General features: G+C 37.3%; 1 protein-coding gene across 1 annotated transcript in view; it reads left to right on the forward strand.

The window, feature by feature from the left end:
• Positions 1–14,798, forward strand: part of LOC149265813 (uncharacterized) — a 52,697-nt gene extending 37,899 nt beyond the window's left edge. The window contains exons 2-15 of the mRNA XM_089393875.1: positions 9,682–10,614; positions 10,887–10,953; positions 11,088–11,150; positions 11,305–11,368; positions 11,500–11,593; positions 11,683–11,766; positions 11,894–11,983; positions 12,598–12,625; positions 12,775–13,124; positions 13,305–13,590; positions 13,726–13,784; positions 13,890–14,002; positions 14,118–14,205; positions 14,346–14,798. Coding sequence (XP_089250001.1) covers positions 9,682–10,614; positions 10,887–10,953; positions 11,088–11,150; positions 11,305–11,368; positions 11,500–11,593; positions 11,683–11,766; positions 11,894–11,983; positions 12,598–12,625; positions 12,775–13,124; positions 13,305–13,590; positions 13,726–13,784; positions 13,890–14,002; positions 14,118–14,205; positions 14,346–14,639 — 2,613 coding nt within the window. The 3' untranslated portion in view covers positions 14,640–14,798. The remainder of the gene's footprint in view (positions 1–9,681; positions 10,615–10,886; positions 10,954–11,087; positions 11,151–11,304; positions 11,369–11,499; positions 11,594–11,682; positions 11,767–11,893; positions 11,984–12,597; positions 12,626–12,774; positions 13,125–13,304; positions 13,591–13,725; positions 13,785–13,889; positions 14,003–14,117; positions 14,206–14,345) is intronic.
• The last annotated feature ends 9,253 nt before the right edge of the window (positions 14,799–24,051 follow it).

A 24,051-nucleotide genomic window follows, 5' to 3' on the forward strand; every position in this document is an offset into this window, starting at 1 on the left:
AGGGAGATGCACAAGGGGGACGTGTGGGAGTACCCTCAAATTTTAGGGAAATTTAGGGGGGACGGGGGGACGATCGGGGTATATATATATATATATATATATATATATATATTTTTTTTTTTTCCTTTATAATATATATATATATATATATATATATATATATATTCAATAATGAAAGCATAAATACAGTGATACATACATAATTGAATTAAATAATGAAATACAATGATCCATACTCATCATCCTTACCAATACATACATGATTCATCCATAGATCACAAGATTCAATAATGAAATACTCCAATCCATATATTATTCATTATTCACCATTCTAGAATCTACATTGATTTAAAAATTAAATTCATCATTCATCATTCTAGATTCTAAATTGATTTAAAATTAGAATTCATCATTCATCATTCTAGAATCTAATTAGTACTAAGCGAAATAGACTATAATAGACACTGAAATCTGAATACTGGAATAGTAAATTGATATAACTAAAACTCAAAAACAGTGGAGTGATGAGTCTAAAAGTCACTCTAAATTACAAAGAGGGCTTGGTGCTCTTGAATAAATACTAATTCCATACCCTTGTACATGACAAAATGCAATGGAAACGTTGCAATCCATCAAATCTTGAATTCCTGAAAAACTGTTAAGTCTGCTGGATTTTGAGTGAGATCTAAAATTCTACTTTCTCCATATGAAATCCAATGAGGTCGGAACCACTCTCAAACATCCCGAGTCATTTCATGGTAATGTTAAAAATTTAAGTAAAAGGATGAAAATGAAAGATAAACGAGAATGTCACTTGTACTTTAAGAATTTAACATTACCATGAATCGCATAGCATTAGTACAAAAATATGGTCAAATACTAGGTATTCCCTGTCATAAATCATTGTTTAAAAGCAAATTTAACAGGGGACGCATAGCCCATATTGAGGGGAGATGCCCAGGAGTCCCCCTTTTGGGGAGTCGCGTCCCCCACACTAGGGAAACGTCCCCCCTGCGTCTCCCCAAAAGGGGGACGTGGGGAAACGTTTCCCCAGACGTCTCCCCGTCCCGGGTGCGTGGGGTGCGCGCACTCGACCCTGGGAGACGCGTCCCCGTGGAACACTGCAAATATCCATCCAAAGATGTCATGGGTAACATACCTGATAGATCAGAATGGACGAATTGAAGAATATTGGTGGTTTGAGTTTCACTTGAGGGGAAGGGTCTCCTTGTATGTTTTCCAGCTTCACAACCTTAACAAACTCCTTCATGATCTAAGTTAAATTTCGACATACTTGTGACCATCTTCCTTACATCAGGCAAGGCTTTGAAATGAAGGTGAGCAAATCTTCGATGCCATAATTCAGATTGAAGAGAAATATCGCGAGTCATTGCTCCCAACAGACTTCCTCCAACCTGATAGAGATCTTCAACCCTGAATCCAAGAGTGAATGCATCTCTTGGGTTTCTTTTCCAAACACGAACCTTCCCATCAATGAATGTCACCTTGAAACCTTTATCTTCCATTGCAGAAATAGAGACCAAATTCTTTTTTAGATCAGACACATACAATACTTGTTGTAAATTAAGGGTTTGACCTTGATTTAAGTGAAGAGTAACACTCCCAATTTCTTTCACGGGATAAGTGGCATTATCCCCAAGTATAATCTCCATATTCATCTTCTCTTCAATCAAGTTTGAGAGAGCTTCTTTGTACCCAGTAAAGTATCTTGAGGCACCACTATCAAACAACCAATGATCTAATGTATCCGAACGAGAGGCGGTGGTGAGGGAAAAAATAAGATAAATTTCTTTTTTCTTTTCACCAACATTAACTTCTATATACCTAGAGTTTCTCGACTTCTTGGGAGGACGACCATTTCCATTTTGAACAGCGGGAGCATTCCTCTTTCCTTTGTTGTTGAACCTGTTGTTCCTTTGATTGCCATTGCCCTTGTAGTTGTTGTTATGGTTGTCATCATCTCTTGGAGTATCCTTTTTGTGAGAACACTCTCTAGCAAAATGTCCAAACCTGCTACAATTGAAGCATATTCCTTTTCTTCCTTATTTGAATCTCGAATTGAACCCTTGACCTTGTCTTTTTGGGCCAACATTTTTATTCCTCTTAGTATGAGCGGGGAAGGTGGTACGATTGTTTCCATTCGAGGGCTTGTCTCTTTCCATCATCTTTATTTCTTCTTGAGTGCATCTAGCCAATAATTCATCGAATCCCAGAATCTTGTCATTGTTGAGGATGGTAGTGTTGAACACATCCCATTCTCTTGTAAGGCCTCTAAGTGCAATAAGAGTGAGCTCCCTATCACCAATGACTTCTCCAATAGATAGGAGATCATTCTTGATTTTGGTAATCCTCATGAAGTAGGATTGAATAGTTTCTCCTCTATCCATCTTGTGTATTTCAGCTTGTTCTTAAGGAAGAGAACTTGGTTTGCATTATTTACTTTGAACATCCCAACCAGCTTGTCATACATCTCCTTAGATGTTTCTAAATCAGAAATATAGACAACCAAAGGATTGTGAATAGAATCAACAATAATTTTCTTAGCTTTAACCTCACATTTCTTGTACTTTGTTTGTGCAACTATGGATGCATTTGAAAGAGGCTCCACTACTCTTCCTTTGACATAGTCCATGGTATCATTTTCTTCCAAAGTCAAATCTAGAGACATCTTCCATGCATGATAGTTGGATTTGTCATTAAGCTTGTCCTCAGATTTGAAGTAAGATGTAGTTGTCATTGGGACTAGTTCCAACTTCTTGCTCAACAACTACCCTTAGTGATTGCTTTTCCTCACTGTTGCTTGGGCTTTGTCTTCACCTGAGCTTCGTTACCATGTTAATTTTAGATAACAATGGTATGTTCTATGCTTTAGCACAATTTACTTCAATGTTCTTTATCAGCCCAATGACAATTTCCAATTATTTCCAGTAGCAATCACATTAATTTAAACACATTGATAGTAAATGCAGATAGAACATAAAAGCATGTGAAAAAGACAAGCGAAGACAAGAGGACACAAGTTTTGGCGGATGCCAGGGAAAATCTCAATGTGGGGAAAACCCTTTGATCAAGTCTTCTTATTATTATTGAATAGTTCAACACATAGAGAGTACAAATATCAAATTTACTTGCCCAAAACAGTCCTGTCAAAATCAGTGATAAACAATAGTCAACTGTAGCCCTAACCAGAAAGTCAACACTTGTCAAAGCAGCACCAAAATGTCCTCCAAACAGCTTGGTCAACAACAGTCCAATTTGGCCTTCCAAGAGAGTCAAAGTCAGCCCAAAACAGTTCGATCAAACCCAGTCAACAGTGAACACTGTTGTAATTTCTGTAGTCAAATCTGCAATCAACACTAAAGTCAACCTTGGTCAAACTGTCCCAATCACCTTGATTTCTGTGCCAATAAATGCGTCCTCCAAAGATCGAAATTATGCCCTCAAAATCGAAGTCAAAGGAGGTCAAATGAGCCTTGGTTTTCTTGCTATCTAGATTGCCAGTTGGGCATCCATAGATTGTACTTAGATTTCACTGTTGCTTAATAATATAAAACCCTTAGCTGCTGCACCGGTTTTCCCAAGTTGGGTTTTTTTGGGGACATTTGTCCAAAAATAACAATGTCATTTTTATGTGTGTGTGCTAGAATTTTCTCAGTTTCTAGCGCTATTTTCTTCCGCAGTTTATTTGTGAAGGTTGCGGTGTGATTTATTTGATATTTGTCATAGCAGATAAATTGTTAAAATAATTAACAATTAGAAAACTAAATTCCAGTTGCTGCAATAGGATTTTAGTTTTGAAATTTTCACACTGAGTATGCTATAATTGTGATAGCAAAAGGGAGAAGCCCCTATTTGGACAAGAGAGAAAGACTGAGCTTGTCGTTGGCTTTCGGTGATTGGACAACTACAAGCGCAATCGATAATGAAAAGAATGTGGCAAGTATAATGAGCACACTGTGGCTTGGAGACTGAGCAAGAGCACGGAAAAACCAACAGTGAGGTAGTCTATGTCAAGTATAGTGAGTAGAATGTGGCATGGAGACCAAGCCAAAGCACAGAGACCTACAGGGGCATGAGACATTGCGAGAGAGATTCTCTCAAGTAAGCAAGAGATTTGTATGAATAATATTACAGGGTTGTTGTAAGTGAGATGCTTAGTTGTGCCATGTTCGAGGAAAGAGCATAGAGCAACAAAGGAGATTCAGACAAGCCAAATCGAAGATAGATCTAGGGCTTGATCTGCTGGATTAGATCCAGGGTAATTGTTGTACATGTAATTTCCTCAAGGGTTGTTATCCCAATAAGGGAGCTTGAGTAGGTTCTGAGAAGAATTTAATGCAAAATTGTTGATTGGGCAGAATTCGTGTGTAATATGTTAGTGTGCATGGTCTAATTGCTCGTTTTATAAGTTCCGTTGTGCTAAATTTGTTTTTGGTTGGGCACATCAGTTTGTTTTAGTTAATTAGTTAATTTGAGACTGTTACCAGATCTGATGTGGTGTGTGCACTCACACACTAAATTTAGTGCCCAAAAATCTAACAAAAAATACTTACCTAATGTTTTACATGAGCAACTAGATAAATATTTAGTTATTTAATATATTATTTTTTTAAAACCAAAACTGAAATAATGTTATATAATGAAAATCTGTGCTTGGGAATGACATTACATATAGAATTAAAAAATGGAGCATGTAGGTATAAGAGTCCAGTCCTGCTCTACTATCTGATATCTAACATAAAACATAAAAATACTTCTCCTGTTCTATACCTATTCAACTGATAAATCCTCCAAAATTGTCCTAGGATCAAATAAAATTTACAAAGCATGATATAATAAGATAAGTGTCGAAACCTCCTTGAGCTTGGAAGCAGGCTCCAAGAAAGTGGCCACAACATTCAAATCAGGAGTGTACCTAGCATTACATGAAATGTTGAAATTTGAAGACTAAAAAGTTTCCTGCAATCCCAACCCGGTTTTAATTTCACTTTATCACTCCCATTCAGTGAAATGCCATTTCACATAAACATACATTCAACATATAGAGTTCTGGAAATGAAATTTTCAGATTAAAACACATGGGACTTTCAACACATGTTGAAAATAAATATGGACATAAACAGACCAACAACACACATAAAAATATACACAGATTTTTTGTCAACTTAGATCTAGGCAAAACCCCTTGAATTTTCTCTGGGGAAAACCTGTTAGAGAGCTCTTCAAATTTATTTATCTTTCAAGTTCAGGAAAAATATATTTGCAGAGAAAACAAAACAACAAAATACAACTTATCTCTTTAGTCCAAAACTCCTTTGAAACCGTGTCCACTTTGCCTCGATTTTCATACCCACCTAAAGCTGAAAATATGTACTGTACGGATACAGACTGTACTGTATGGATTTGTACAGACTATACGAATTTCCGTACTACTGTACGGACTGCACAGTTTTATTTTCAAAAACTTCTCTTGAACTACATGCAACTCGTAGCATTAAATGTTGTTCGTACTGTACCTTATGATGTCTTCTATGCCTTGATTTCCATGCCCAGCTTTGCCCATAAATCACTTCTTCAGCTTGCTGCAACAAATTTCTCCTTCAGAACTTTTCTCCAGCTCTCAACCTCCTTTCTCCAATCTTCTCATGAAAAATGAATGTAGTCTATCTTTTCTTTTCCCCTTTTTGTTTCCCTAAATGACTTTTGGGCAACCCTAAGATCTAATGGCTCAGATGCATTTAGATCAAGGGATGAGAATAAATGTGCATTTAATTCTCACTTTCTATTTTTTAACTCACCCATTAAATAAAGTACCTACATTGTACTTTATGTCTAAAGTCACTTTTCACTTTATAATTTAACATTGACTTTACCACTTACAAAGTCACACTTAGGAAAATAATTATTTTGGACACTTTTCCCTGGATAGAGACTAACCCATGGGAAACCACTTGTCCAAGGTACATTAAAAATCAACATGAAACTGAATTACCAGAAGTCTAAGAAGGTTGGCCAACGATTTCTTGCCCTTTTTGGATTTCTTCTAGCTGATGACACATGTAATCAATTTCATCCTCTGCCCATTGTACCTGAGACTGTTTTTCTATAAGAATCTCCATAATGGTTGTCAAACTTGATGCCAATTGGTTATATCTGTTTTGCAATGACATTTTCTCCTACAGGTGCTGGAGTTCCTGTTTGATCTTATCCTGGTGAGTATGCATAAACATTGTATCAACTCGCCACAATCTCCAACTGATATTCAGGTTTAGTTATAAGGGGGAAGCACACTAGCCGGAACTTGCTTTCTTAACAAATTCCAGGTCTTTATTACTCCTGTCTACCTCGTGCTTCTAGATTGACGCTATTTTGATGTAGCTTCCTTCCTCTCCTATGAAATTATCAGGGGTAGTGAACACTCTTGACAAAGAGCAATTCACATTAAATCTTGAACACTTTCCCACATACATAAGCAAACTTCCAATTTTAACTACCTGATAAGGAGGAACAAAGCAAGTCCAACCTTTTAGGGGGTTGAGAACCTCTGTCGCACCTCAATCCACTTCTAGTTCTGAAGTCCATGTCCACTCTTTGCCATTATTGCATAATACACTTTGAAATATTCACTGATTGTTATGATTAACTTTTATTGTAGTATGTCAACTCCCCACAAGAGCTCGGGGGCTTGCATTAAACTCATAATCATCATCCTTATGTTGTGGCTTTCGGCTTTGTCATGGGAAAGGACAAAGTGTGTCAAGCAAATGTCATTCCCCTACTACATGTGCTCCAAGATTGTATGTCAACCATCAACCTCTTCATCCTATATGAGATCCAATGTTTTTAAAACCGGAACCGGTGACCGGACCGGTCCACCTAATGAACCGGTTTACCAACCGGAACCGGTCTAACCGAGACTGGTTTGGTCTAAACGAACCGGTTTTAAAAAAATACATTAAATAATTAATTTTTAATGAAACAAAACTATTTTTAAGATGCAAAACCATGATTCCAAGCCAATAGAGACAAAATATGCAAAGTTTGATCATTTATATACCATGTAAAGGTGAATATATCAAAATGGCACCAAGTGCAATACATATCATCGACAAAATAGCAAAATACATAAGAAATGAGGCTCTAAATGGCCTATAAAGTCCAAAAACAACGCTGTAAGCTATGAGGCCATTGGCCTACTACAAGTCTACGGTGTACACATGATCAATCATCAAGTTCATCACCACTACTAGACACAGGATCATCATTAGGAGCTACATAGAAATCATCTGGTTCAGAGTCTGAGGATGGCTCAGCCTGATCTGCAACCTCAGTATCAATGCCACCAATGACAATAGAAGTGGACCTAATGGAAGCACGAGTTTGTCGACCTGCATGACTAGTGCCTTCCATTGGTTCTTTGCCTTTCCTTGATGCTGCTACTGATCCTGGTTCTGATGCCACCACATAATCTACTTCATCCTTGCTAAAGCCATGTCGATATCAAAATCAGCCTCAAACACAGGTTCTTCAGTCTCCTCCACCCATTCTGATGTTGGATCAATATCGTCCAACACAATGGGATCTAGATCAGGAGTTTTGCTCATCATTTGGAGCTCCGATTGCATTTATTGTTTACCCCCAAACCATGAAATCCTGAAAACCATTAAGTCTGCTGAAGTTTGAGTGAAATCTAAAATTCTAGTTTCTCCATATGAAATCCAATGAGGTCAAAACCACTCTCAAACATCCTGAGTCATTTCATGGTAATGTTAAAACTTTAAGTAAAAGGATGAAAATGAAAATTAAAGGAAATGTCACTTTTACTTAAAGAATTTAACATTACCATTAATTTCCAACATTGTTAGGGTTGAAACACCCTTAGTTTCCCCCTAAAACACAGTCAAAAATATGCTTTTTTAACTTTATGGTGGGCATGCCTAAAACCGGCCGGTTTAGGACAGAACTGGCCGGTTTGATACAAACCGGCCGGTTACGTCCTAAACCGGTCGGTTACGTCCTAAGCCTGCCGGTTACGTCCTAAACCGGCCGGTTTTCACCGGTTAGGGAAAAAAATGGCGAAATGGCCTTTCCAACCGGGTTTTTTGGCCGGTTTAGACCGGCGGCCTTGCTAACCGGCCGGTTAGACCGGTAACCGGTTTTTAAAAACGGTTTTGAAAACACTGACGGGATCTGCTATCAAATCCACAGAGGGCTGGAATAAACCCTTCAGTATGACTTTGCAAACTACTACGCAAGCCTCTCTCCATAGGCGCACTTTGAAATCAATTTTGCCTTGATTAATAGCCCTCGTGCATGGATATTCCTTGTGGCACAATGCGGCCAAGGCCAAGTTGAGAATGCACTTTTTCCTAGGGAACAAGTTCATGATTAACTCTTGTTTGATTAAGGGATAATGAGATAATCCTTCCTCCCATTTATACTAATTATGCTATGTTCAAGAGACAAGCCTTATTTGCCAACATATCAGGTGCTTGGTTATGGTACCTTAGAACAGATATATTGAATGGATTGTCACTGTTTTGGTGAGAGAATAAATTCTTTTAAAAACACTTCTGAGTTTGATATCCACCAGGGAGTTTCAAAAATAAGATGGAAAATTATTAATCGTGATTCCACTACTACATTCAGTTTTTGAAGATTGAGAGCAGAGGTCCACAGCAGCCATTATGGAGTGCATATATTCATCCTGGTTATTTGTGGCCTGTGCAAGTCCCCAGGAAAACGAAAATTCTATTTGTCCACCAGGATGAATGATCTCACCTTCTCCTGTCGTGTTATATTTAGTGGTTTCATGGCTGACTTAAAAATAGATTCTTCCCTAAAACTATAGTTGAGCAAGTTGAACAACAGAAAGGGAGAGAGAGGGGGCAGCGAGGAAAGATACTCAAAGAGTAAGTTCTGCACGGTAGTTTGAGATATTTTTAAAAGTTACTTCTATTTTTTAAAATAGTTGTGTTATATTTAGTGGTTTCATGGCTGACTTAGACTAGTAGTAATTTTGAAAATAGATTCTTCCCTAAAACTATAGTTGAGCAAGTTGAACAACAGAGAGGGAGAGAGAGGGAGCAGCGAGGAAAGTGACGTTTCTAGCAGCATGCAGCAGTTCTGTACAATGCTGTACAGATATGTACAATCATACAGAGAATATCATACGGATCCCTGTAATTGTATGGAATGATGAATCTGGATCAGCCATACAGACTGTCGTGTAAGTCGTACAACAGTTTTCTGTTCTGTTTTTTTCGGCAGACATTACAACCTGAGTTCAAGGTGCTCTTGGAGTTGGTATTGGTGCAGTTCTGGTTTTTTGGGCCCTCTTAATTTCTAGCTGTTATATGATTGATGTTATGGTCTGAAATTTAATTAAATACACCAATCTATTTGTTTGATTGAGATTGTAAGGACTTTAATCACCCAGGACTTCTCACAATTATTTGCTATGCTTCTTTCTGCACATAAATTTTCCATTCTACACCTCTTTTTGATTCAGTTTATAAAACACAAATATGGCTCATTCTGCAATGAATTACGTGGTAATGAAAATGACTCTTTCTGTACTCGAGTTACTTGGTGAATCACATCATTAATGTATATTGACCTATATTTTTGCTCCTTTCAATTCTATTCTTCCCAATGCAGATGACTGAGGATGGTGTTGCTCTAGACATTAACAAGGGAGCAAAGTCATTACCATTGGAATCTATTGTTATGAGAGATGATAATTCGATAATAAGTCCAAAACAAAAGGTGCCTAATCAATCAGCTGCCTCTCTCCTGTTAGCTCCAGATTGTCTTTCAGTTGATTGTTGCCTCGAGGCAAGGGGCATTTTGGTAAAAAAAATTGACTTAAATAACATAGGCGTGTCTGAGGCAGGGGCAGTTGACACTGACATGGGAATTAACGCTGTCAAAACAGAAACTTCCTTTAATTCAACAAACTCCATGCAACTCCCTGTAAATGAAGAGGTGAATTGCAATGTTAAAGATGATTCCTTCCTGGCATATAAGCGAAGGAAGGGAGATTTATCTAACAAACAATTGGGATTAATGGAGAAAGGATGTATTCTTCGTCCCAATAGCTGCAGGATGGATCTCGAGACATGTTCTCGTACAGGAAGATATGTACAGACTAGTGGAAAGCTGGATGCTACACAAATAATTAAATCAGAAGAGAATGGGCTCAAAGATGATCACGTAACATTAGCAGGAGATACTCTCACTTTGCAAGCCTGCATTTCTTCATCAGATATTAATCTGGTAACCAGAGAAAAATCTCCTATACAAGTTAAGATATCAGATTCTTGTATTGGTGTTGATTCTCGGCAGAATTCAGCATTTCAGAATATTGAGAAGTGTGATGGTGCACGATGCAAACAAGTCTCTCCAACATCGAAGGTGGAATCAACAGATAAGAAAGTGGATATTTGTCAGGTCGATGACCAACCTAATATTGGGAATGCTTGTGCTATTGTTGACAAAATTAATACTTCAAAACAGAAGATCAAAAAGTTTGGAAAGGCTCATGCTGATATCAAAGATGAAATTGATAGTGCAGGTCTAGCTTCTAAAATGGTAATTTTTTTGTTTTACGAACATTTCATATTAGTCCCTTTTTGAAGATATAGTAACCAAACCAATGGCGGTGAGTTAAAGACCAATCATCATGAAATTTAACCTTCATATTTTTTTGGGTTTAAGCATCATAGCTCTGCTTTTGTATATCTAATTCTATTTTCATGCACATTACACAGTCACCTTGTGGATCATTTGCATGCTTATGTTTTATCACTATATAAAGAAATTGTTCAAACTTCTGATATCCGCATGTTAAATTGTTCTTGCAGAATGGTTCGAAACCTAAGCGAATTCCTGTATTTGAGTCGTTTGCTGTAGAGGAGGAAGAAGGTTCAGGTAAAAAAAGTTGTTCCTTTCAGAATCTGCACTCTATTTTTTCTTTCTTTGCAGAGAATTACCGCACAATATAAACAGAATTTGAGTTTGTCATATTATCAACTGTCTCAAGATAAAGGGTGAATGACTGGCAGGTGGATATGGCACTGTGTACAAGGCTCGAAGGAAGCATGACGGGAAAATTTTTGCAATAAAATGTATGTGAAAGCTTCACTATTAGGGTGTTTTTAAATGATTCAGCGTATTTTAAAATATTTAACAGTCTGTCTGATTTGATCCTTTCGTTTGGCAACCATTTAAGCAATTGGAAAAGCTGTATACAAAGATATATTTAATCATGGGCTGCTGCAGGTCCTCTTGAGAATACACCCACCAATTATGTGACAAATGAGTTGAAGATGTTGGAAAGATTTGGGTAAGGCTAAGTTGGCATAAACTTCTTTGTCTGAAATATTTTGGAAGTTTCCCAGTTCTGTTTATAACTAAAACTTTAGCAAGGCTTCAATAACACGATGTTTGATTTTAGACTTGGGACTTCTTTTTCAGTGGTAAACATTGTATTATAAAGTACGAAGGTGTTGTCAAGGACCATGATTGTGACTGTCTTATTCTTCAATATGTTGAACATGAAAAGCCAGAGGTGATAATGATTGTTTTCTATTAAACTGGTGCATTTTTATATAACTCGAGTCAATTAAAACTACATTCTTAATCTGGGTCTATTTACAGGTTTTGAAAAGAGAGATAGATGTGTCACACCTTTGTTGGTATGGTTACTGTATGTTCAAAGCACTACAAGCATTACATAAGGAGGTAAAACATTATTCTGAATCAAAACATCTATATTGTTTAGATTTTCATGTGTTTTGCATACCTCTATTAACTTGTTTTAGATGCTTTGCTTTAGTAAATGTGTTGATATTTTTTGGATGTTCAATAGGGAATAATTCATAGAGACGTTAAGCCAGGAAACTTTCTTTTCTCGCGGAAATTAAAGAAGGGATATCTCATTGATTTCAATTTAGCTATGGTAAGTTTTTCTCCAGTGATTAAATATCTTCGCTACTTATTTTTCCTCTTATATGGCATGTAATGACTGTTGACTTTAATTTATTAACATCTGTTGAAGGGCGTTCTTGCCCTTTCATTCTCTTGAAGAGCGATGTTACACACATAACAGTGAAATCATCCTGGCATGGCAATTTTCTTATTGCATCTGATAACCCTTTGATAAAAGGAGGATATTAATCCAAACTTCAAACTGTCATTTATTAAAGATACCTAAAATATGTCCAAGACAGATCAAATCTATCTATATTTGACAAGGGAAGGACCAACCTGCTAGTTCAACTGCATAAGCTGATATTTACAGTGTTAGCCTATGGTTATTTAAATATGATCGATGTTGGTAAACAGAAACTTGTATGGCAAATCTTTGATTCTTAATCTTCTCCCTGGGCTGAAATTTCGTGGCTCTAAATTTTCAAATTATCAAATTGAAGATGCAGAATGCATGTATTGTTACATGACTTTAGTACTTGCTCTAAGTGTGCAGACGATAGGTTCAATAAGCAAAGTGAAAGATCCCATGTGAAGCGTGCAACACTGAAATAAAATTCTAAGACTTGTTTTCCACTTTTGCAGGATCAGCTTGATCCAAATCCCAGGAAAAGTAAGATACCATGTCATTGCTGCAAAAATGTGATCAGTATCTAGTGAAGTTCGTTCTGATTCTGATATCTAATTAGAATGAAAAATTAGTTATTGAGTTGGATCACATGGAAACTTAGATTCTTGCATCAATTTTTATTTTTTGTGCAGCGGCTAAACCGAGGATGCTTTCACATAGTCACAAAAATGTTGCAGCCTCTGCTGTTCAAAAGCCACCTGTCTTTAGCAGGAGAGAGATCCTGGAGAACTTCAGACTGAAAGCCCTACTTGGAGCTGCAGATGCACCTAATATCTCAAAAAAACCAAGACACGCTTATATCAAGCCATCAAGTATTGCAGTGAACTTAAAAAGAGAAGAGAAGACAGCACAGGCAAGGCCACATGATTCCGGCAATAACAGAGTGCACAGTAATCCTCCTCCAGATTCAATGGATATAAACCACAAAATTAAGTTAGGGGAGCAAGCAGCTGTAAAAATGTCAGGCATGCACTTGTTAACGGTGAGACATTCCTTTTATTGATAATACTTTTTGTTTACTTCTGTTGGATGTGGATGTGCACTGAGGCATGTTAATGCAATCATTATTAAACATAGTTAAACTATCTATATGCATATATTATATATTAGAATAAATTTAGCTGATCTCTCAGTTTTAAGGATACTTGAATTGCTATTGTAGTCTCCCTTAAAAGACATAACGAGCGCACAGACACCTTCGGGAGGTAATAAAAGGGAGCCTTTGCCCAGCCAAGGCAGGAAGGAGCTGCTTAACTTGCTGTATGAAGCACAACACAGTCCACAACGAGAAGCGCCTTTAGTTCTTGCTTCTCAACGAAAACGAGTGGCTGCAATGCAGGAGAGAGTGAAAAGAGATAGTAGCAAGATTATCCATGTCTCCCCTATGCCTTCACACCCAAACTTCAACACAACTACAGCTGGTTACAATGGTTTGCCAAAGAACAAAGGTATTGTGATCTCAATGCTATAGATTCACATTTGCAGATACTATATAGAGCCTCAAATTTGATGGTTTGATTTCTTAGTGCTTTAATTCATGATAAGAGCTTGAAAAGTTTGATTGGCACCTTGCTCATTTTCAGATCAAAAGTTTAAAAGAGATGGACCATGTGTAGGAACTAGAGGTTATCGTGCTCCAGAGGTATACATAAGATTGCAGTTCATTTTGAACCAGGCTTCCTATTCCTATTTTGAGAGTGCACTGGATATTGGCTTTGTGGTTAAACTTTAGCTACCTTGCCTGCAGGTGTTATTGAGATCTTTACACCAAGGTTGCAAAGTTGATATCTGGTCAGCTGGTGTTACCTTGCTTTATTTCATGATTGGGAAGGCTCCATTCCAGGGCACCAGCACTGAACAGTATGTATAGTTTTAAACTATTTGCGAAACAATAGTCTAATCAAGGAATCTTTAGAAACAGTGCAATTTTTTACCTTTTAAATTCTAGTGAATGCGTGGTCTTCTTCGATTGCAGAGCTATCAAAGAAATTGTGAAACTGTGTGGCAAGGAAGAAATATGGGAGATGGCTAAAATTCACGATCGGGAGAGTTCTTTGCCTGTGGTATGCATTTCTAATTCAGTAATAATTTGAGGAGTTGCTGAATTAGGCCTGCAGAGAACTTTTACAAATTCTTGTTTTATAAAATAAAGTGACAGGGATTTCCAAGTAATTCTGTCTTGAATGTGTTGCACTTATTGCAGGACCTGTATGCAGCTGCATTTGAAAGTATGCCAATTGAAGAGTGGTGCAGGAAAAATACTAAAAGGCCTGAGTTTCTTGAGAGCATTCCCCCGTCTCTCTTTGACCTTGTCAATAAGTGTTTGTGCGTGAATCCTCGACAAAGGATAGATGCAGATGAAGCACTTGAGCATGAGTTTTTTGCTCCCTCTCGTGAAGCATTAAAAAGGGCAAGATCCTCAAGCAGGGAATTTGTTCTAACTGAGTTATCTGTCCAACATCCAACAATACTAGTTGACTTAGATGCTAAAGCCTAAGTGTTCTTTTAAGTTCAAGGACTTTTGGATGCGATACTTCCAAAGGCTATCCCTGTATATGAAGGTATTTTCAGGGATTTTGTTTCTCTTTACTACGATTTTGTAAAGATAATGTTGTATTGTACTTTGTTTAGAATGCCCTTTATCATTTTTTTTTATTGTATAATAATTTCTGTATTGCTACTGTTTTGTCTACTAGGAGCAGAGTTATCCTTTGTGTTTACAAGTCCAGAATCTTAACCAATATTACACTATCAGATGGCTGATTCGAAAATCTATTTCATGTTATTTTGTATATTAATCAGAATCTTAACGAATATTACACTATCAGATGGCTGATTCGAAAATCTATTTCATGTTATTTTGTATATTAATCATGTTTAACATTTGTATAATTTGTGCAGCTGCTAATTTTGCACCACATTTTAACAAAACTTCCAAGTAGAAGTGGAGATAGCTTTGAGAATGGACTGGAGCAATTTTGTAATCATAAAACAGTTAAATGTCTCCGAATAAAAAAGTTGTATTAGCGCCTTTTCCACATTTCCAGATATGTTTTACATTTATATATGTGCCATTTGTTGAATTTGTTGTAATATATATGCCATTTATATATATGTTTTACATATATTGTTATTTTACAGAACTTGTTAAATTCATGTTTACACCCATGATGTGACAATAAATAACATTTATATATTTATTAAAATTTATTTTTATGAATAAAATATCATATTATTATTATATTACAGGCAGTGGTAGAAAAAAAACACTTTCTGTAGGAATATTATTCAGTTGAGGAATACACATGTTTACAACAAAGTTAGAAGCCATTAGAAGAAATACTCACTGGTTGAGTTCCACATGTCACATGCAATGTTTGAACCTGGTTGTGGAGGATGACAACATTTATTCATATCACTTGAACTAAACCTAATTAATACAACAAATCATCTTTTAAACATTAAACTTACAATTTTACTTTTTGTTTTCTTTCTTTCTTTTATCTAATTCTTTCACCTAAATGGATCAGTAACCTATAATCCCTTCCACCTAGATAGTAAACATTCTCAAATTTCATGTCAAATACAATAACATTTAACACAAACATTTTATAACTTAAAATCTTATGTCTTTGACCTGAGCTTTTGATTATGACATAATTTTTTTATTCTTAATTTTTAATTTCTTGTATCAACCTTTTGACACATGTTTATTGATTTTTTTTAAAATATTTGTTTTATTTTTTACTAAAGCAACATATTTATTGAGAATATTTTTATGTTGAATTCAATAAGCCATGGTTGAAGGAAGAGCCTAGAATGACCCCAAAATTAGGGTCTTTCATAAAAAATTCTTTGATGATTCTCTTAATCTATGAAATATACCACAAAGAAGCCCTTTGAATATAAACAGAGTTTCGTGCAGATGTTGATGGTGAGAGCCCATTAAAACGATAAATTATGGCATTTTGCTGATAGGCTAAGATAAAAAGATCAAATTGGGAGTCTTCCACCTCTAGATTTGGAATATCTTTTTTTCTTCTACCATGACGGTTAGCCCTAAGAGATCTTTGGGAGTCGGTTGTGAGAACTTTGGCTTTAGAGGCATCCTTGAAGGATTGTGACTAGGAGGAAGAAGGCTCACCCTAGCTTTTGGCTCCCTTGTTCGATCTCGAGACTAGGAGGATTAAGGCATCCTTGGCTATACTGTAATCTTTGAGCAGAAACCCTTCCTGAAGCTACCTACTCTCATGAAGGAGTCATATTGAAATGAAAGAGATTCCTGTTCGATCTTGAATTTTGGTTGCAAGTATAAAGACAAAGTTGGCATCTTTCACTTGCAGACAATGGGTAACCCTTGAGAGTGGCCTCATGAAGATCAAAAAGCTCAAGAGATCTAAAGCAATGGCATCATCTTGGAGGAGGGAAGAACCCTATTGCAAAAGAAATTCCCCATGTTTTAATAGAGTTGTAGCGATTAAAGGCTTTAGGGTTTCCATTATGATCAAGAATTTCGATATAAGTATATACTTATTTAAACTTCAAATCAGTTATAATTATTAAATATATTTGAGATTAATATAATTATATACTTATTTAAACTTCAAAACATTTACAATATAAGAGTATTAACTAACTTTTCATATATTTTTATTAATTTTTTTAACTTGTTTGGTTTAAGTAAATTTATTTCATATCAATTACATGATATTTTGATTAAAATGTAAAGCTAATTTGGCTTAATTTTTTATAATTTCCCCTAACACACATTCAAAGTTAAATAACTATTCTATTAATAATATGCAAACATGATACAATAAGTTTCCTATGCAACTTGAAATAATGGAAATTAGAATTTAAGGGTTTTAAAAAATGATTGTGATTGCCATTGGTTTAATATATCGATCATGTTTGAATACTTACGAAATCACAATGGAAATTAAGATGCACTCCTATATTTACCATGAGGATTGTCCACACTATGCCTAAATATAACAAATAAGTTAAGAGAATTGAAAAAATAGGGTGGAGATCACATAAAGCTTAGTGTTTAATATCAAAATCCAAATATACCTCAATAATCACTAGGTTGGATTTTGTAGGGTTATCTTGGATTGGATGGTTGGGAACTTGCAATTTCTCTTATCCAGAAGTCTCATAATTCAATAACTCCTTAATCGTGCCTTCATATTTGTCTATGCCTAAATGTGACTAAGAACACAAAAAATAAAAAATAAGGAACACAGAGCTTAGTGTTCATTATCAAAATTCAAATCCATTTGGATAATCACCAGGTTCGATTCTGTAGGGCTATCTTGGATTGGGGAGTTGGGAACTTGTTGTTTCTTCTGTCCGAAAGTCCCATAATTCAATAACTCCTTAACTAGGCCTTCAGACTCTTAAGAAATCAAGAGATTTATGATTCAAATTAGATTTAACTTTCTTTGATAATTGCTTGTGAATTTTGTTGGCTTCTTATTAATTTCTATTATGTTTCTTTGATCAAACAATTATCAAAATATAAACATGAAGATCGCAAGAGAAAAATGAAGACAAGATATAGGCTCCAAGCTAGGGAAAAACCCCTCCAAGGGGAAAAAATTCTCTTCTTAGAGAATCAATTCAAAGTGAGATAACCAAGATGCATGACCATAAATAGACTTCAACCCTCTAGTTTCCAAGACAATGCCTCCTTCTTTCTGTACATCATAGTCATCAACAAGAGACCAACAACAAATATTCACAAAGATGTAATAAGGTAGAACTTCCACAATTAAACTTCAAGAAAACTCTTCTTCAATCTCATAGTTCAACCCTCCTTCTGTGAAATTTCAGAACCATTCAAACAAATTGGGTGTGTCCAAATGAGCTCAAATCATACTCTATTTATATTGTCTAAAGGGGTGTGAATAGACTTTGTCCTTTGGGGTAAGGCCGACTTGATAGGTAGGGCCGACTTGGCATCTAGAGGGGTTTTGACCCAAGTTACATATTTAAAATTTATTTTTCCTTTTTCTTTACAATAAGTCCAAATAGGACTTTAAATTTTTGACTCATCAAATCCTAGAAGCATGAAGACCATGCTTAATTAGTGAAATAATAATTTCTTGAGCATGAAACCCACACTTCCAATATATATATATTCCTTTTTGCTTTTTACATAAAATATACAATGATATAAATGCAAAGATAATTATGAACACTGAACCTAGTTACATTTTCTAACACATACTTTTTATCTATGATATCTATTTTGTCTAGCATTGGGAAGCCAAATATTAATGTGTTATGGAGCTTTGATCCTCTATTAGTTGAGCCAAAATAATTTTGGTTTACAATATAAGTCGATTTGATGAAATACTTAATGACTTGGCTTTTAGAAAAAACTTGTGTCTAGAATCCATGGCATTAACTCTGCATCAATGTTGTTGGAGAAGATGGTACCCCTTCTTTCTCTGACCTCTTCAAATTCCTCCACTTTAGCTTTGATGTTGCTATTGAGAAATCATGAAGCTTGTAGATAGGGGTTGATTTCTCTCGATAATTATTTGTGAATGTTTGTTGGATTTTTATTTCTTTTATTATGTTTTTCTTCATCAAGCAATTACCAAAATACAAAACATGAAGATCACAAGAGACAAAGAACAAAAAGATGTAGGCTCCAAGGTAGGGCAAAACCCCACAAGGGGGAAAACCAAATAAAATCTTCATCTTATATAATGTGATTTAAGTGGGATATTGTTACACTAAAAAATGTCACCTTGACTACTTACAGTTAGTATGGCTCAAATCAACAGTCATGCTACCCTCTTAGGCAAGTCTCATGCCTCTGTTATCCATCTCAAACTCAAAAAGAGAGAAAGTCTTGTAAAAATCATGTTTATCTCTGGGGTCGCAGGTTCTCTCTAGTCTTACCTGCGGGGACGCGGACCTTGTTCACAAAAACTGCGTCCATGGACGCTCTGTATGTAAAGGGACAGGTGCGTCCCTCTGTAAAAGACAAAATGCGCGAGTTTTATCTTGAAAAAGTTACTTGTGGTTACTTCTAGAACATTCTAGAGGTCGGTTTGATGAAATGGATGCGCCTCCAGTTGGTTCATGTATCTCTATTAAGGGGAATCTTATCCCATCAATAAGGGAGTTATCCCACCCAAAGAGGGGGATGATCCCATTGATGGTGGACCAGAATAACCTCTTTACAGCACTATAAATAAAGGCATTGAGCCAGAAGGAGAAGAGGTTGGAGCTATACATTTTCTTTGGGTAAATGCTGCAGGATTTAGGTCTTCCATTAGAGCCTTTGTGAGGAGAGATTGTCTTCACTTGATTCTACTTGGGAGAGGGTGAGCTTTGTCAAAGTAGAGGAAAACCCTTGATGGACCCTGGGAGGAACTTGCACAACACCAAGGCCAGGTTGTAAGAGTTTCTTTGTTTCGTTATTAATACAAATTGGTTTATTTTTCTCAATAGCTTATGTTAATGAGTTATTTCATGTGTTCCTTGGTCTGCATGTTGGATATATGTTTTATTATATGAAATGCAAGTGCTTGGTAATTGTTTGATTGTTTGTGGTTGCAGGAATTGACTTGAAGGAGGAGCTCATCCGGATCGTCAAGAACGGACTTCAACAACAGCGTTTTGGAATAAGGTAAGCCTAAACACTTGTAGTTTTCATGTTATAAAAGGTGTATTTAGAGAAAGATCACTCCTTTTTTGTCTTGTTTGTCATTAGAATGTCTTAGACTTCTAGGAAGGTCAGTCGTGTCCGCACCCTTGACAGATTCCGTGTGACAAATTGGCGACTCCGCTGGGGAATCCATTAATGAGAGAGTCTTTTCCTTTATATGAACTTTGCTTTGAGAAAATCATTTTTGTTTTTTGGTTTTTGACTGTGCGAATTAGTATTTGGGTGGCTTAGCTTTAGATTTAGTTAGATTTGGTTTTTCTTCATTTTTCCAGACGGACGCACCCTCTTAGTACTGCACAGTGCGTCTTTGGACGCGCTGTTGCTGTCTGCACAGAGCGGGGCCGCACCTGTGACAACGGGTTGCCTGCGTCTTCCTGTAAAACTTAAGAAAATTCCATTTTTGCTTCAAATTGCTTTTAGATTTTGTTTTTCCTTAGTGTTTTCCGCCCAGATCCTTTAGTACCCTGTCAAGAATTTTCACCTAAACTAGTTTTGTGAGCTTTGAGTGTTTTAGTGGTTTTCAACGAAGTTTCGACCTAGGGTTTGATTTTTGGAAAGGCTTTGTAGTGACTTTGCTAGTAGAAAGTTGTCCAGCCTTAGATCTCTCTGGTCAGTCAACCTTCTTAGAAGTCGGGCCTGTCGTAAAGTCTCCTTTTGTGTGCAACTTGCCATTTGAGTTGTGTTGGGTCAAATTTCGAATTACTTGTTTATAAAGTATTGATTTCCATTTTACAAAAAGAACAAAAAGATTAGAATTTTGTTTTGGCTAGTTTTTGATTCTGCAATTAGCTAGCCCTTGATTTGATTGTAATCAAGTAAAACACCTTAGAAATAATTATTGTTAGTTTTGGCCTCGTTAAGATTGCTTAGAGTAAATTTACCTTTAGTTTGCTTATGAGTGCATTTTCATAGATTTTAAGAGTTGTTAAGATTGATTTTTTGTTTAAATTAGATTTACTTGCTTTATTAAAAGAAAAAATACAAAAACATCTTCTTAAAAGTCTTGTTTCAAGTAGCTTTTTGTTTTCAAAAGAAGAAAAGAGTTTTTTCGTGCATGTAAAGAGAAGTTATGTTTTTATGCTTGGAAAAGACAAACGAATTGTTTCTTTGATTGTTTTCAATTAAAAGGTTGCTTTTATAAAGATTGCATTCTCTCAACTTTTTAGTTAAAGCAATTCATCAAAAAGTAAAGTAGTGGATAAATCATTCTAGGTGCATTTTGTAGTGGTTTCGAGTCGAGTCAACACACCACTAGTTTCACTTCCATCACCTTTTGACTTAAGAAACAACCTTAAAAGTAACGCTTAAATTAAAATCAATCTAGTAATCTTTATTTTTCTAGGGCTCTGAAGCACCAACATAGCTTAGGCTAGGGTCTTGGAGTAGGTGAGTACTTAACTCTCCAAGACTACAAAACCAAACAGATAGTCTATCTTGAGTAGAACAAATCCAATTGTTTCAGTTACATTCTGGGAAAGCTCCTCTTAAAGGAGAAGCACGAGCTCGTGTCCGAACCAGTGAGGGGATCATTCCTCCCTCGTTGGGAACGACGCCAGACAGTACGTATTACAAACGGTAAACCTCGGATTAACCATTGTCGAGGAGCCAGGGGTCACTTATCGGTAAACCTTGGATTGTTGTCAAGGAGCCGGTAAGGGGATTGGAGCTTGCTACTCTGCCCTTGCGTGCTGTTGGAGCCTAGACTGTTCCCCCAGGTGTGATTGTTGTGATTGGTAACCTTAGTGGCCATAATATCTAGGATTCTACCCAAGGTGACGGTGGAGGGAAGGTCCCACTGTACCTGGAGCAGACGTCGGTTATACTCACTTGGATTTTCTGGGGGGTTCGCTTCACTTCGAGACGGTTAAAGTGGAGGAACTTGGTCCAGTCTATTCATTAAGCAGGTTGCCGGGGTAACTGTTCCACCCACTATTTCTGTACTGAATCCTGCGACGTTGGGCTTAATCACCAACTAGCGTTTTTGGTCCGGAAGACTACTGTTTGTGTGTGGTTTGACGCTCTAGATTATTTAGGCGTATGCTTCAAAATTGATTGGTTCTTTAGAAGACTTTAGGTGGTTTGATTTGAACTTTTTTATTTTGTTTTCGTGTGTTGTAGTTAAAATCTTTAATTGTGGCGGAATCACCGAGAAGGTCCCGTCGAATTGCGGGCCAGTCTCCTGAAGTTGTGTCTGTGGCTGAATTGTTGAGAAGATCCCGTAGACTTAGGGGATCCCCTCCTCGAGACGACCCAGGTAATTTAGAAGGGTTAAAGGTCCTTGTAACTCCTCCTAGTGGCAGTAGAGTAGGATCACCTGAAGAAGGAGAATCTTCCTTGGTAGTCCATCCGTATTACCAAAGTTTAGAAACAGGTTACAATCCCGAAGCTGTTGCAGTTTCCGAGCTTGCTGGTAGTTTTTCATCTGCCAGTGAAACAGGCGAAGAACCTGAAATTTCAGAACCTGTTACTCCAACTCCTAGTGTTCCTGATTCACCAAGAATAGAAAGAATTATCACCGAAAATCTTCCTGTTGGATTAATTGCTATAGAAGAACTTGTTCCAGAGGAAGAAATAGGCGTTTCTAATTCTGAAGATCTAATTACCCTTGATCTAAGGGAGCGTGAATCCATATTTTACAGTCCTCCTAGAACTGAATCTTGGTACCTTGCATTAACCAATTTTTTAGACAACTCAGTAGGTTTTTCTACACCTCGTACTCCGGTTCCACCTAGAGGAATTCATTCTCCTGTAAATATGTCTGGTCAGTCATCTGTGTTTTCACAAAGTCCTGAATCATTTTTACATGGCGGTCCTTCTGTTCCTACTGGGTATCAATCACTTTCTGGTACCTTTGCGGGAGCATCTCCTCAACCTGTTGATCATGGGTTATTAGTTGGAAACAGTGGTAATGTACCATTGAGTATAGGTGACGTTTATATGATGTCAGGTTCAACTCCCATTAACCAACCTCAAGGTGGCCAATTACCGCCTGGGGGGCAACCTTCGTTTATACCTGGGGGGCAACCTCAAGGTACTTCATTCGTGACTGGGGGGCAACCTCAAGGGTATCAACCCCAAGGGTATCAACCCCAGCCTCAATATGTACCCCAAAGTCAACCTCAGTATCAGTATCCACCTCAAGGATGGCAACCTCAAGGATGGCAACCCCAAGGGTATCAACCCCAAGGGTATCAACCTCAAGGATACCAACCTCAAGGTCAAGGTCAACCCCAGTATTCGTATTTACCTCAAGGTTATCAACCTACGGGTCAATACCCTAGTCAAGGTTATCAACCACCTCAAGGGCAATCATATGGGACTGCACCTTACAGTTATCAACCCTATCCTCAATACGGCTATGGCTCTCAGTATCCTCAACCTGTTACGAGTCAATACCCTGGAATGTTAACATGGGATCCGTCACAGGGTCAACAGATGTTGCAACCAAGTATGCAGTCGGTACCTCAAGCAGGACAACCTGCAGTTCCTGGTCCATCCCAGCAACCGCAACCTGTCCAGTCAAGTGTTCAGACCCCTGTAACTTCTGTAGTTACTCAGCCGCCAATTGCACCAGGTACTCCACCTCACACGGCTGTAGCAACTACCGCTTCATCTACCATGTTTACTTCTGGAGTATCGGCAGCTCCAGTTCCTACTGTCCCTGTAACCACTCCTCAGATATCTGTACCGTTGTCTGGACCCACGGTTCAAACCACAGTCCAGATGCCTGTAGGCCAACCTGGTACTAGTACGGTTGTTACTACTCAACCTCAATTTGTTCAACCTCCGTACCAGGGACAGTATCAACCTGGGCAAGCTGCCCAACAACCGGTTTACCAGTATCAACCGTATCCTGGGTACAATTATCAACCACCTCAACAACCCCAGTACGGTCCGGTTAATCCTGGTTTTCCAGGAGGATATAATATCCCCAATGCGAATCCTGTTCCTAGTTATCCTGGATATCCTCCTCCTGGGGCTGGTATTGTGACTCAGAGTTTCAGAGATCCTAACCGGCAGTTACCATTTATTGCAACTTTAGATTTACCCGACTTGACGCGCCTAACGAACGATCCAATTCAATATCTTCCGTTTTGGCCGCCAATGCCAAATAAGTTGCCCAGCGATATACCCAAGTTCGAAGGAAAGTCTGGAGAGGATCCGTCTAATCACGTGATGACTTACCACCTCTGGTGTGCATCAAATTCCATCGTAGATGATT

Source organism: Pinus tabuliformis, chromosome 6 (genome assembly GCF_031772625.1).
Source record: "Pinus tabuliformis cultivar Carrire ecotype Pingquan chromosome 6, CPIR1, whole genome shotgun sequence".
Taxonomy (NCBI): Eukaryota; Viridiplantae; Streptophyta; class Pinopsida; order Pinales; family Pinaceae; genus Pinus; species Pinus tabuliformis.